At 42.5% G+C, this 12402-nt stretch overlaps 1 protein-coding gene and 1 long non-coding RNA gene across 2 annotated transcripts in view; one reads left to right on the top strand and one right to left on the bottom strand.

Annotated features, from left to right (window-relative positions):
* Nucleotides 1-4938, top strand: part of LOC132522023 (nuclear body protein SP140-like protein) — an 87352-nt gene extending 82414 nt beyond the window's left edge. The window contains 6 exon segments of the mRNA XM_060151889.1: nucleotides 774-889; nucleotides 2344-2464; nucleotides 2747-2794; nucleotides 2796-2819; nucleotides 3373-3507; nucleotides 4646-4938. Of these exon segments, the coding sequence (XP_060007872.1) occupies nucleotides 774-889; nucleotides 2344-2464; nucleotides 2747-2794; nucleotides 2796-2819; nucleotides 3373-3507; nucleotides 4646-4783 (582 nt within the window). The 3' untranslated portion in view covers nucleotides 4784-4938.
* The window catches only part of LOC132522024 (uncharacterized), a 39575-nt gene extending 30336 nt beyond the window's left edge, over nucleotides 1-9239 (bottom strand). The window contains exon 1 of the long non-coding RNA XR_009541023.1: nucleotides 9131-9239. This is a non-coding gene — a long non-coding RNA (uncharacterized LOC132522024). The remainder of the gene's footprint in view (nucleotides 1-9130) is intronic.
* Between the last annotated feature and the right edge of the window lie 3163 nt (nucleotides 9240-12402).

The raw sequence follows: 12402 nt of genomic DNA, 5'->3' as shown, positions 1-12402 counted from the left end.
AGCACCAGGTTTCCACGGGCTCAGAAAATTAGGGTAAAGCCTTGGCCTTCAACTCCAGTGGTTGCCATTACCACACTCCCTAGCCATTGAGACATGGCACCTCCACACCTTACTCGCCAAGCTAAGTCATAGGACAGCTTCCCCTAGGCTCCCAGAGTCAAAGAGCTCTGTCATCCCTGGCATCCACCGGGTTATCTGTGCCCATGGTCTTTCCAACCAGAGGCACTGTCACAGGCTCAGGGGCCCTCTAGGCACAAAATCCATAGACCAGAAACTCATCCCCAGGCCCTTCAATTCATGGAGAACTTATGGCCAAGAAAATGGGATGCAGTGATATCTCAGATGTTTATTCTGTCATATTAAATTGTCAGTAAATCACTCTTCAATGAGGCAATTTAGATGATGCATGGTAGACAACTAGATAAGACACTGCATTCCTGAGTTAGGTTTTGCCTGCAGAATAATAAATTTCTCAGATTATCTTTAATTGATCCTACTTTGTTGCTGTTACAAGCCTTCCTGTGTCAGAATCTCTGTCTTTATAAAGAAAACTTTAAAGGTCTAACACACAGCCACTTCCTCCTGAGCTTCACTGCAAACCAGCATGTCTTCTTCTGAAATCTCCACTCAGTATTGTTCCTTACTATTTTGAGGAGAAAGGTTTACAAGTATCACCTTGGTACAAGTAAATGCTGTGTGTTCTAGAGTACCAATGTGTCGACTATCTAGGGTCTCACTGATCCCAGTGATGTCTATATTATCTCCCCTTCTAGCCAGAAAACTCAAATGAATGCGAGGTATGCCGTAGAAAGACCGCGCTGTTCTCCTGTAATACTTGTTCGAGGTTCTTTCATGAGAAATGCCACATCCCACCTAAAGATGCTGACAGGTTAGTGAGACTTGGCCCCCTCCTGCCCTTCCTTCCTGTGGTACAGCTCCTCCCACCATGCACACTCAGCCTGCAATTTTCTCTGGTTGTATGTGTCTTGATTCAGAAGAAGAGTCCTTAAGCATCAGGATCCAGAAATAAGAACAGTGCTGGCAGCAGTAGATTAATGAGAAGAAAACTCTTCAAGTGGTGATTAGGTATAATAGAGAAGTAACCCCCACGTCCCTCAGGTGGTTCCCACACCCATGCACTTCGATGGGGTTACGTTGCCATACATTAGCTGCTGGTTTAACACATATACCACCTGCTATGGGAACATCACATAGCTGACAAAGCTGGGACTGTGATGAGCCTTCAGAAGGTGATCACGGCAGTCTATCAAGTCATCTGACCCTGAATCACAGGGTACATGATAAGATCCCTGAATTCTGCGGGTATGAGTCCACTGCTGCATTTCCTTTGTTGTAAAGTGTATCTTCAGTCAGATGTGATGATATGTGAGCTAACACGTAGATTGATAAGGCATTCTAGAAGTGGTAGAATTGCTGTGGCCAAGGATGATCTCTACCAGGATTATGTCTGTTCCTATGAGGATAGAGCACTGTTCCTCCATAATGGGAGGAGTCTAGTGTAATTCATCTGCTCCTATGTAAGTCCCAGAGAATGTGTCACCGCAGGATTCAGCGTAAACCTCTGCAGTTGGGCAATCTGCAGAGGCAGAAAGCCCCACGTTTTTTTGAGCTCATGTAGAGTCCCCACCCCTGCACTGTGGACACTGTAATGCTTGCCCCTTGAGCAAGCACTGGGGTGGCCAAGGAGAGAGGTTAAATGACATCTCTAGGATGGATCACTGTATCCAGGTCTCAGATTATTGAGAATTGAGAGCTCCCCAGCACAGAGAACCTGGTAGTGGAGATCTAGGGGCAAATGGAAGATACCTGTCACTCTATTGGTAGATTTCCTTTCCAAGAAGTTTCTGCATCACAGATGCTAGACACAGAGATGACAATGCCAGAAAAAACGATGCCTATGGCTTATGCTCTGTGCTTATTCAGCAAAGTTGAGAAGAAGGGCTGTTTTCCTGATTTTTACTGAGTTGATGTCTCATTGAGGCCCAAGACTCCAGTACTTAAGGTACCAATTTCCCCTTCTCGTTTCGGGCAGGAAGAATTCATTACCAAACTCACAGTGGCTCAGATGAGAACCTAAGTTTTGAAGTGAATGAGTGTCCTTACGCACCATGGCACCTTACTTAGCCTTCTACAGTTATTGATGGGAGGGCTGTCTTCGGCAGTTGAGCCCAAATGGGGCTCTAGTGCAGAGGGGTGTCAGAGAGAAGTTGAATACAGGTGGAAACTACCAGTCATTCCTGAACAGAGGACTTTAACAGCTATAGAAACAATGGTTGATTCACAGAGAAACTGCCTTTGCTGACCTTATATCCGACCTCTCAGGAACCCATGGAGCTGCACTTTCTGCAAGATAAAGGATCTTCAGGAAAGGTGCCCAGAAAGCCAACCATGTCATCAGCAATCTGAGGTCCTGAAGAAGCTGATGCTGAGTAAAGAGAAGTTGGTGAGTTGAAATGTAAACCTAAGCCTCCTCCTTTCTGTTTACACAAGAGAAGAAGCACCATCTTGCAGGGGGCAGGAGGAATGGTGCCCAAGGCAAACTGCTGTCGCTTGCTGTGCTCTGATCACGTTACCTGACACCAAAATTCATATGCCACAGAAAATTCCCATTCTGTGTTTGTTTCAGGGGTCTGCAGGTTGGAGAGTTGTGCATTTATCTGAGCATATGTAAGAGCTCATTCTTTCCAAGCTGCTCTTCACTTAAAATCTCCTCTATCTTTTGCAGAAGTGTGAGTTCCTCCTCTTAAAGGTCTATTGCTCTCCAAAAAGCTCTTTTTTTTGCCTCAGAACCATATTATGTAAGTAACAGCAATAAAACCCCAACCTGGCATTTGTTGAATTTGTGATATGAATCCAATGGGTACACATTGCCATTATCTTTGCCTTGTTGATAAATATCTTAGACAGCTCAATCAGCCCTTAGAAGCTTAGGCGGTTGTAACAAACTACCATAGACTGGGTGGCTTAAACAACAGGAATTTATTTCTCACAGTTCTGGAGGCTGGAAATCCAAGATCAGGATGCCAACACAGTCAGGTCCTAATGAGGGCTTTCTTCCAGGTTGCAGTCAACCAACTTCTCTTTTTGTCTTCACATGGTGGAAAGGGAGGGAGAGAGGTCTCTGGCGTCCTTTTATTATAAGGGTGCTAATCCTATTCATGAGGGCTCCACCCTCATGACCTAATTATCTTCCAATCGTCCCACCTCCTAAGACCATCACAGTGGGGGTGAGGATTTTAGCATATGAATTTGGGGGATACAAGCACTCAGTCCATAACTGTGGGAATCTGTAGAAGGTAGACTTGGAACCATGCTAATGCCCTTTGGCACTTTTGTCAACATAATACAAAGACATCTCAAGGCCTGGAGAAGCCCATGTGGTTAAACAAAATCAAGAAAAATCTGACGATGAACATATATCACCGAGTACGGGAGTTTGTGCGGGACATGCGTCTCATCTTCCAGAACCACAGGGCGTTTTACAAGGTAAACAGTTCTCCCTGCTTCTATTTTTCTTTCAATTAAGTCATTTTGCCTTTCATCTTCTTGTATCAGGTCAATGTTACAATTTCCCTTATCATGTGGCAAGCCCACACAGGTAAAAATTCTGGCAGTATTCTCCAAGCCCTGTGGACTACGGTGTGGAAGATAATAACAGACCAGAGGTATCATTGGAAACATTACCCTAGGACCTCAGAATTTACTCCTTCTAGATACTCAATTTGCCCATAGATAACAGTGGATTGCAGACCTAGTCCCTTCCACCGGAAATGGAAGTGCTTTTTATTTTTTTACTAGACCTGGCAGCACTGTGTGTGGCTCAGAAGTCCCTGCAATTGGCCCAGGCTCAGGTCCTTACTTGGCCCAGACTTGGGGACCATCCTAGGGAGACTGGATGCAGAGGCACAGAGTATGTCCATGTGCAGTTGGTTGCTGTGTAACTGCCCGCCAGCATCCGGGCCCTCAGGAAGGAGTGGACAGGGATCTCCCCACACCTGGGCATCTGCCTATTTCCAGCAGTTCCAGTACTGCACTCTGGACGCAGAGCATGGAAAGTTTCTTATAGGCAGAACCCTCATGGCCTTGATGCTCGTAGAGAAGTGAGGCCAATTCTCTCATCTGCTAGAAGCACATTTTAAAGGCTACTCGTGTTTCTCATCTCTAAAGGAAGATACCAAATCACATTTCTCAAATTTCAAAATTTTGGATTTCTTTACATTAGAATTTCCTAGTGTTGGATCAAAAAGTTAACAAGGATCACCTCAAGGGGTAGGGAATGAAGGATAAAGGAAGGCACCACGAACTTGCCTTAGACATTTCTGTACTATTATGGTGTCACAAGGGATATGGGCTGTGTTCAAAATCAAGTAACTAGAATTTTTTAAATTAATCAATAAATTTCTGATGAAGAATTAGACTGCAGTATAGCGCCATTTTTGCTCCTCTGTCCTCCAGATAAAGAGAAATGATCCAGCTATCAGGAAACATAAACTATCCTCAACTGGATTAATTCTCACTTAACATTTGGGATGGTCTAAAATAAAACTCTGATTAACCAAAACATTGAGAGTCTAAGCTCATTAGCAATCTATGGCTATCATTGTTTTTGCCTTTGCTTTTTCAGAACAAGAAATTCATCAATCTGGGGCTTCAGCTAGAAGCCGAATTTGAGAGTGATTTCAAAAACGTTTTTGGCATCCAGGAAATAAGTACAAACAGCAGTCGGTTTGAGCCGATCTTTTATAATGTAGCCCGTTTCTAGTTCCCCCTTCAGAGTCTCCACTGCTACATGATATCGTGCCTGTGGCCCCACTGACCAACTTCCTGTTGCTGTGTGAATAACACACTTCTTTTTCAAACTTTTTTTTACTGACATTCCTGCTTGTTTACTTTTCTAAATAAAAATCTTAAACTTCAGATTATCTTATTGAGTAATTTGGGGTGAAATTCGCAAAAGAAAATATCAGGTCTTTCTATAAAGGATCATATTATGTGCTTCCGTTTCCTTGAATCTTTTATTAGGTTCTTAAGTAAAGTTTTCTCTTCTTTTCTCCTCCCCACACAGGACTTAGTCATTTCTTATTTTACTCTCAGGTATTTAATACTTTTTTGTTATTTTGAAAGTGACCTTTTTCCCAATGTATTTTATTACTGATTATTGCCTATTATAGAAAGATATAGGGACATACATTCTGGTCACTGATTACCTTACTGAATACTGGATAGCATCCTTTTTGGCCTCACACCCAGTGGCATCAGGAAGCCCATAGTAGATGCACAGCATTTCTAACTTTCAGTTTGTACAATCATAAATGGTACAGCTGATGGGAGCATTCCTCACCTCTGACAATTCTTGGTTCTGTTGGGGAATGACTCTGCCACGGCATCCTGGTGACCTTGCATGTTTCCACATAGGCCACATAGGCAAGACTTGTCTGTAGCTGATCTAAGTCTTGAGAATGCCCTATGATCCTTCCAGAACATGAGAGCCTGGGAAGCTTCTGAGCAGCTGCTACAAGGCCATTTCCTACTCACCACCTTATCTCCCAGAGGTTATCATGACACACTCTCCTCGTGTTCCAAGTTCTGATGAGGTATGAGGCTGTCTGCCTCCTTTTTAGGGCACAAAAAGTTATGTGCCCTAGACAAAGGATTAATCTCCAAAATATATAAACAGCTCATGCAGCTCAATATTAAAGAAACAAACAACCCAATCCAAAATGGGCAGAAGACCTAAACAGACATTTCTCCAAAGAAGACAGACAGATGGCCAAGAAGCACATGAAAAGCTTCTCAACATCACAAGTTATTAGAGAAATGCAAATCAAAACTACAATGAGGCATCACCTCACACCAGTTAGAATGGGCATCATCAGAAAATCTACAAACAACAAATGCTGGGGAGGGTGTGGAGAAAAGGGAACCCTCTTGCACTGTCGGTGGGGATGTAAATTGATACAGCCACTAAGGAGAACAGTATGGAGGTTCCTTAAAAAACTAAAAATAGAATTACCATATGATCCAGCAATCCCACTACTGGGCATATACCCAGAGAAAACCATAATTCAAAAAGACACATGCACCCCAATGTTCATTGCAGCACTATTTACAATAGCCAGGTCATGGAAGCAACCTAAATGCCCATCGACAGACGAATGGATAAAGAAGAAGTGGTACATATATACAATGGAATATTAGCCATAAAAAGGAACGAAACTGGGTCGTTTATTGAGACGTGGATGGATCTAGAGACCGTCATACAGAGTGAAGTAAGTCAGAAAGAGAAAAACAAATATAGTATATTAACACATGTATGTGGAACCTAGAAAAATGGTACAGATGAACTGGTTTTCAGGGCAGAAGTTGAGACACAGATGTAGAGAACAAACATATGTACGCCAAGGGGGGAAACCGGCGCGGGGGTAGGGGTGGTGGTGTGATGAATTGGGCGATTGGGATTGACATGTATGCACTGATGTGTATAAAACTGATGACTAATAAGAACCTGCTGTATAAAAAAATTAATAAAATAAAATTCAAAAATTTTAAAAACAAAAAAGAAAAGCACTGTCAAATACTCAAAGTTTGGCAAAATGAAAATAGGAAAGAAACATGCTACTGTAAATAACAGCAAGTTCTTACTAGTCCCAGAAGAAATGCCTTCCATATAACGTTTCTGCAGAGGTTATATGGGGACTTGCCAGTATTCAGTGCTACTTACTTTTCATGAACATGCCATATCAGGGTGGCCTGCCCCTGGAAATGTAGCAGAAGTCGAATATAAATGCCCAGGGGCTGTTCCTGGTGCAAGAGCTTGTTTAGTTAATGCAACAATTTTTCCCATAAATATATTTATAACCCTGGTCTGTCAACATCAGTATAGTCTCAATGATATGTCAGTTTTTAGGGAAAATCAAAACATAACTAAAAATTTTAAAAATAAATAAATAAATAAATAAAATTAGAAGAATCAAAGAAAGTGAAAAGACAACCTACAGAATGGAGAAAAATATTTACAAACCATATATCTGATAAGGGATTAATATTCAGAATGTGTAAAGACTTCCTGAAGGTCTGCAAACAACTCAATTCAAAAATGGGCCAAGTATCAACAGACAATTGGTTTAAGAAGAGGTGGTACATATAGACAGTGGAATATTACTCAGCCATAGAAAAGAATGCAGCAACATGGATGGACTTAGAGACTGTCATACTAAGTGAAGTAAGTCAGATAGAGAAAGACAAATATTATATAACTTACATATGGAATCCAAAAAGTAATACAAATGAATCTATATACAAAACAAAAACAGACTCACAGACATAGGAAACAAACTTATGGTTACCAAAGGGGAATGGGAAGACCGGGGTGGGATAAATTAGGAGTTTGGGATTAACAGATACAAACTACTGTACATAAAACAGATAAGCAACAAGGATTTACTGTATAACACAGGGAACTATATTCAATACCTTATAATAACCTATAATGGAAAATAATCTGAAAAAATATATATATATAATATAACTGAATCACTTTGCTGTACACAATATTGTAAATCACTTCGCTGTAACACAATATTGTAAATCAGCTATACTTCCATTTTTAAAAAATGGGCAAAAGAATTGAGTAGACATTCTCCAAACAAAGAAGATACACAAAAGGCCAATAAGCAAATGAAAAGATGTTCAGCATCATGTCATTATGGAAATGTAAATCAAAACCACAGTGAGATATCACTTCATATTTACTAGAATGGCTATAATAAAAATAATAATTTAGGGCTTCCCTGGTGGCGCAGTGGTTGAGAGTCCACCTGCCGATGCAGGGGACACGGGTTCGTGCCCCGGTGCGGGAAGATCCCACATGCCGCGGAGCGGCTGGGCCCGTGAGCCATAGCCGCTGAGCCTGCGCGTCCGGGGCCTGTGCTCCGCAACGGGAGAGGCCACAACAGTGAGAGGCCCACGCACCGCAAAATAATAATAATAATTTAAACACACACACAGGAAATAACATTAGTTAGGATGTGGAGAAATTGGAACCATCATGCTTTGCTGGTACGGCCGCTGGGGAAAACAACTGGGCAGCTCCTCAAAAAATTAAACATGCAACTACCATACAACCTAGCGATTCCACTCCTAGGTATATATCCATAAGAAAGCAGGAAATCAAACAGATATTTGTACACCAATGTTTATAGCAGCATTATTCACAATAGCCAAAAAGTGGAAACAACCCATGTCCACCAACAGGTGAGTGGATAAATAAATGTGGTGTATACATACAATGGAACATTATTCAGCCATAAAAAAAGAATAACAATTTTAGCATATGCCACTACATGGATGGACCTTGAAAACATTACGCTAATAAGCCAGACACAGGACAAATGCATGATTCTAATTATAGGAGAAACTGAGAATAGGCAAATTCATAGAAACAAAAAGTAGAATACAGGGTACAGGACCGCGTAAGGGGGTGTATGTGCAGGGAATGAGGAAGTTATTTTTTAATGCATACAAAGTTTACGTTGGGGACGACAAAAAAGTTTTGGAAATACATAGTGGTGATGGTTACACAACATTGTGAATGTATTTAATATCACTAAATTATCCACTTACAAATGATTAAAATGATAAATATTGTTATATACACTTTACCACAATTTTAAAACTACTAACTGGAGGGGGCGCATATTATTTGAATCTGGAGCTTTGTGTTAATTATTCCAACTAAGTGGTCACCTGGTGCTCTCTGGAGAGCCAGGACACTGGAGCTGAGCATATTTGGGGACAGAAAAGTAAATGGCGTGGAGGGGAGGCAAATTCTCAGCCTAGTGGAGAATGAGATCTTACAGGTCACTCAGGTCCTGACCAATACCAGAAACTTCTCAGAGGCACATCTGAGCTTCTTATTCTGTTGGTTTCGACTATCTACAAACAAGCAGTGGCAGAAAGCACTGGGTGCTTTTAAGCAAGCCTTCCAGGAGGTCTACTCCTCTTCTCCCTAAATTCCACGACACCCTGCGGTGAACTAGGTGACCAGGTAACCTTAATGATTTAACAGAAAACAAAAGTGAAGAAATTCAGAATGAGGAAGAATTCCTACCTCTTGCACCTCGTTCTTCCCTAAAGGAAGGAACCCTGTTCGGACCCAGTCCCTTCCTGCGTCACAGGACGAGCCACGGAAGCAGAGCTTGGGTAATAAAAGGTCAGGCAGGAGCGGTTTTCTTCCAGCAAACACCGGATACGGAAAACGGGGCGGGGACTCCCCCGCCAGCCCTGGATTCGCTCTCCCTCTTGCACAAGCTCCCTTACTGGAAGTCAGCTGCTGGGGGCGCAAATTCAGCCCGGCTGGGAGCCACCCACTCACTTTCCCGAAGCACCCTCCCCCAACCGTCTTCTCCCTAACCCCCGACCCAAGACCTCCGCAATCAGCGACCTGATGTCCTGGGGTCCTCCCGGAATCGGCTGCAGCCTTCGGCCGGTGTCAGTTTTCATCCGGAGCACACAGAGCAGAATGAAAGGAAAGACTCTACTACCGGGTGTTTTTTGTTTGTTTGTTTGTTTTTAATTCTAACTTTACCAGACGAAACTTAACTTTAAATTTGCGTTTTACCGTCCTTTCTCTCGGTACCCCTTTCCTCTCTCCAGACCCTCCAGAACGTCTACACTGCCCTCTGGTGGCTGAGTATTGCTATTGCACAGTCCCCTTTAGAAATGTCTTGAACCTTTTCCTCTCCTAATTCATCCTGTTGTCTCTCCTGAAAAAGTAGAATTCACTTCTTAACCCTCTAAGAAAAGAGCTCAAAATCAAGGTTAGAAGTGGTATTATTTCCTTCTAAATAAAAGGGAGTGAAATAATGGTTTTTCATGAACATAAGTGATTTATGACCTAGACAGAGAAGTCTTAGTTCAAATAGTGAGGATGCCCTATGTCTTTGACTCTTTTCCACCCCCTTTCTGAGCTGTCCATTTTCCTAGGTCCCTGAGGCCTTCATTGGGCTTAGGAGTCCTCAAGGACAGGGATGCCTTCCCCTTGGGCTGGGAACACTCTGAAGTGAGCACCCCTCAGAGGACTCACACAGTGAACCAGCGGGTATCTGAAGTCCCAGAGCAGTGAAATGGTGCCTGGATATTCATCAGGACCGCCTCCACCTCGGCACAGAGCCTGCCGACTTCCATTGGCTTGCCCTATGGATTTTCTACTCTGTGAATGCTTCCTGCAAGAGAAATCTCAATGGTGGTGTTCTCCTTGAACAGAGAAGAAAAATCTGGGTATTAAGGTGAGCATAACCACAGCTGACAGTTGTCTTTTCAGGGGAGACGAGAAGTGGATTGTTGTAAGTGGACACCGTCTTGGGGAGGGCTCCATCCCTGCAGCATCGTAAGTACTGTCTAACGCGAGTTAATGTGCAGCATGTGACCATTGTTCAGGAGGTGATGGGTGGTGGAGAAGCGGCTCCGTGCCAGAGGTGATGCTCCACTGGAAACTCTTTCTGTGAAATGTGCGGTTGGCAGACATGTATGTTCATGAGGAGTCCTACACAGAGAACAGAATGGGTCTTCTCAAACGGACAGCCATAACTAAGGTGGCATCGCGGCTCTGGCCCCAGGAAATTATATCCACATAGAACATCTGCCAGGGGACAAGCAAGCATCTGCAGCAGGAGCAACATGCCTGGGGTTGTTTCCCAGCCTTGTGAAGAGGAAAACAGCCTCCATAAGCAAAAGAACTTCACGTCACAAATCCTGGAAGTTAAAAATCCCAAGTAACAAAGAAATCCTTAATGTGTTTCTCCCCAGCACAAATATTAAGAATGCTTTACAAATGCTCAATGTTTTAGTGGATAAATACTGTGACCTCTTTCAGATGTTTATCATTATTCTTTCCTTATGACCTTTTTGAAGAGTGCTAATAGTGGTCCACAACGTTCCACTGCCCCATCCCTTGCTAAGTGTCACTAGCTCTCATCTTTCTTACCTGCATGTCATGAGGTTCTTCCTTCCCAGCTGACCCCAAAGCAACCCATGGAAGGGGGAATAGGTTGTATTCATGTTATAATTTTCAAAAGAATTTACAACTCTCATACATATATAAAACAAACACGTGTCAGTGGTTTTTTAAATTCATTTCATGAATGAGAGAACCAGAAAAATATTTAAAACTAGTTCAAAAGAGATTTTGAAGAACTGAGATTTATGTCAAAGAAATGCTGAAATGAATTTGCTAATATATACAAAACTGGTTAATATCCTACTGGGACATAAACTCTCTGAGATCATCTTTTCTACCAGAGAGTCATCAATTGCATCTCTCCCAGACAAAATTCATTTGTATGACTATGGATAAGAATTATTTACAAAGCTTTCAGATAAGAATCATTTATGTTATTATAGGTTTACCTCTTAGAGTTATAAAATATTCAAGGCCATAAAAGGTCAATCAAATTTGCATAGCCAGCACTGCATTAAAAGAATGCCCAGGTAATCTCTTCATTTTTCTTGACAATGTATGAAATAGAATGTGTAAGTCGATGTGTTAAGGAACTGGGGCATGATGGCCCCCCGTCTCTGGTTGTAAGCATTTTCCTCCTCCTTTGTTCAAATAAATGCCAAAGCCTGTTTATAAATTCCGAGCTAATAGGTTGTTTTTCCCCCATAACACTGTTTTTTTGCTCAGGTGTGTTTATGCTAGCTGTGGGACCACATGAAGTCCCCGCAGGCAGGCTGGCATCCTAGAGGGCTCAGCATAGTGTAGCACAGAACAGCACCCGGATCTGGCCTTTCTGGAGACACATCAGGGTGGGCAAATGTTTTCTATACAGGACCAAAGAGTAAATATTTTAGGCTATGCCGGTCAGAAGGTCTCTGTAGCAACTACTCAGTTCTGACACAAAAACAGCCAGAGACAGCCATAATGAATGGCATGACTGTGTTCTAATAAAACCTTATTTATAAAAACAGGTGGTGTGCTGGATTTGGCACATGGGCCGTCGTTTGTCAACCCAACCTCTGCTGGGGCTGCCGTAACAGAACACCACCAACTAGATGGCTTAAATAACAGACATTTATTTTCTCACAGTCTCAGAGGCTGGAAGTCCATGAGCAAGGTATCAGCAAGTTTGGTTTCTGGTGAGAGCTCTCTTCCTGGCTTGTAGACGGCCACCTTCTCACTGTGTCTTCACATGATCTTCCCTCTGTATAAACGTGGAGAGAAAGCAAGAGAGCTCTCTGGTGTCTCTTCCTCTTCTTATAAGGCCACTAGTCCTGTCAGATTAAGGTCCCACTCTTATGACCTCATTTAACTTTTATTGCCTCCTATCAGCCCTATATCCAAATACAGCCACACTGGGGATTAGGGTTCTAATATTTCAGTTC

Source organism: Lagenorhynchus albirostris, chromosome 6 (assembly GCF_949774975.1).
Source record: "Lagenorhynchus albirostris chromosome 6, mLagAlb1.1, whole genome shotgun sequence".
NCBI lineage: Eukaryota > Metazoa > Chordata > Mammalia > Artiodactyla > Delphinidae > Lagenorhynchus > Lagenorhynchus albirostris.
Note: the sequence above shows the minus strand (reverse complement) of the source record. Positions and strands in the feature narration are given on the sequence as shown.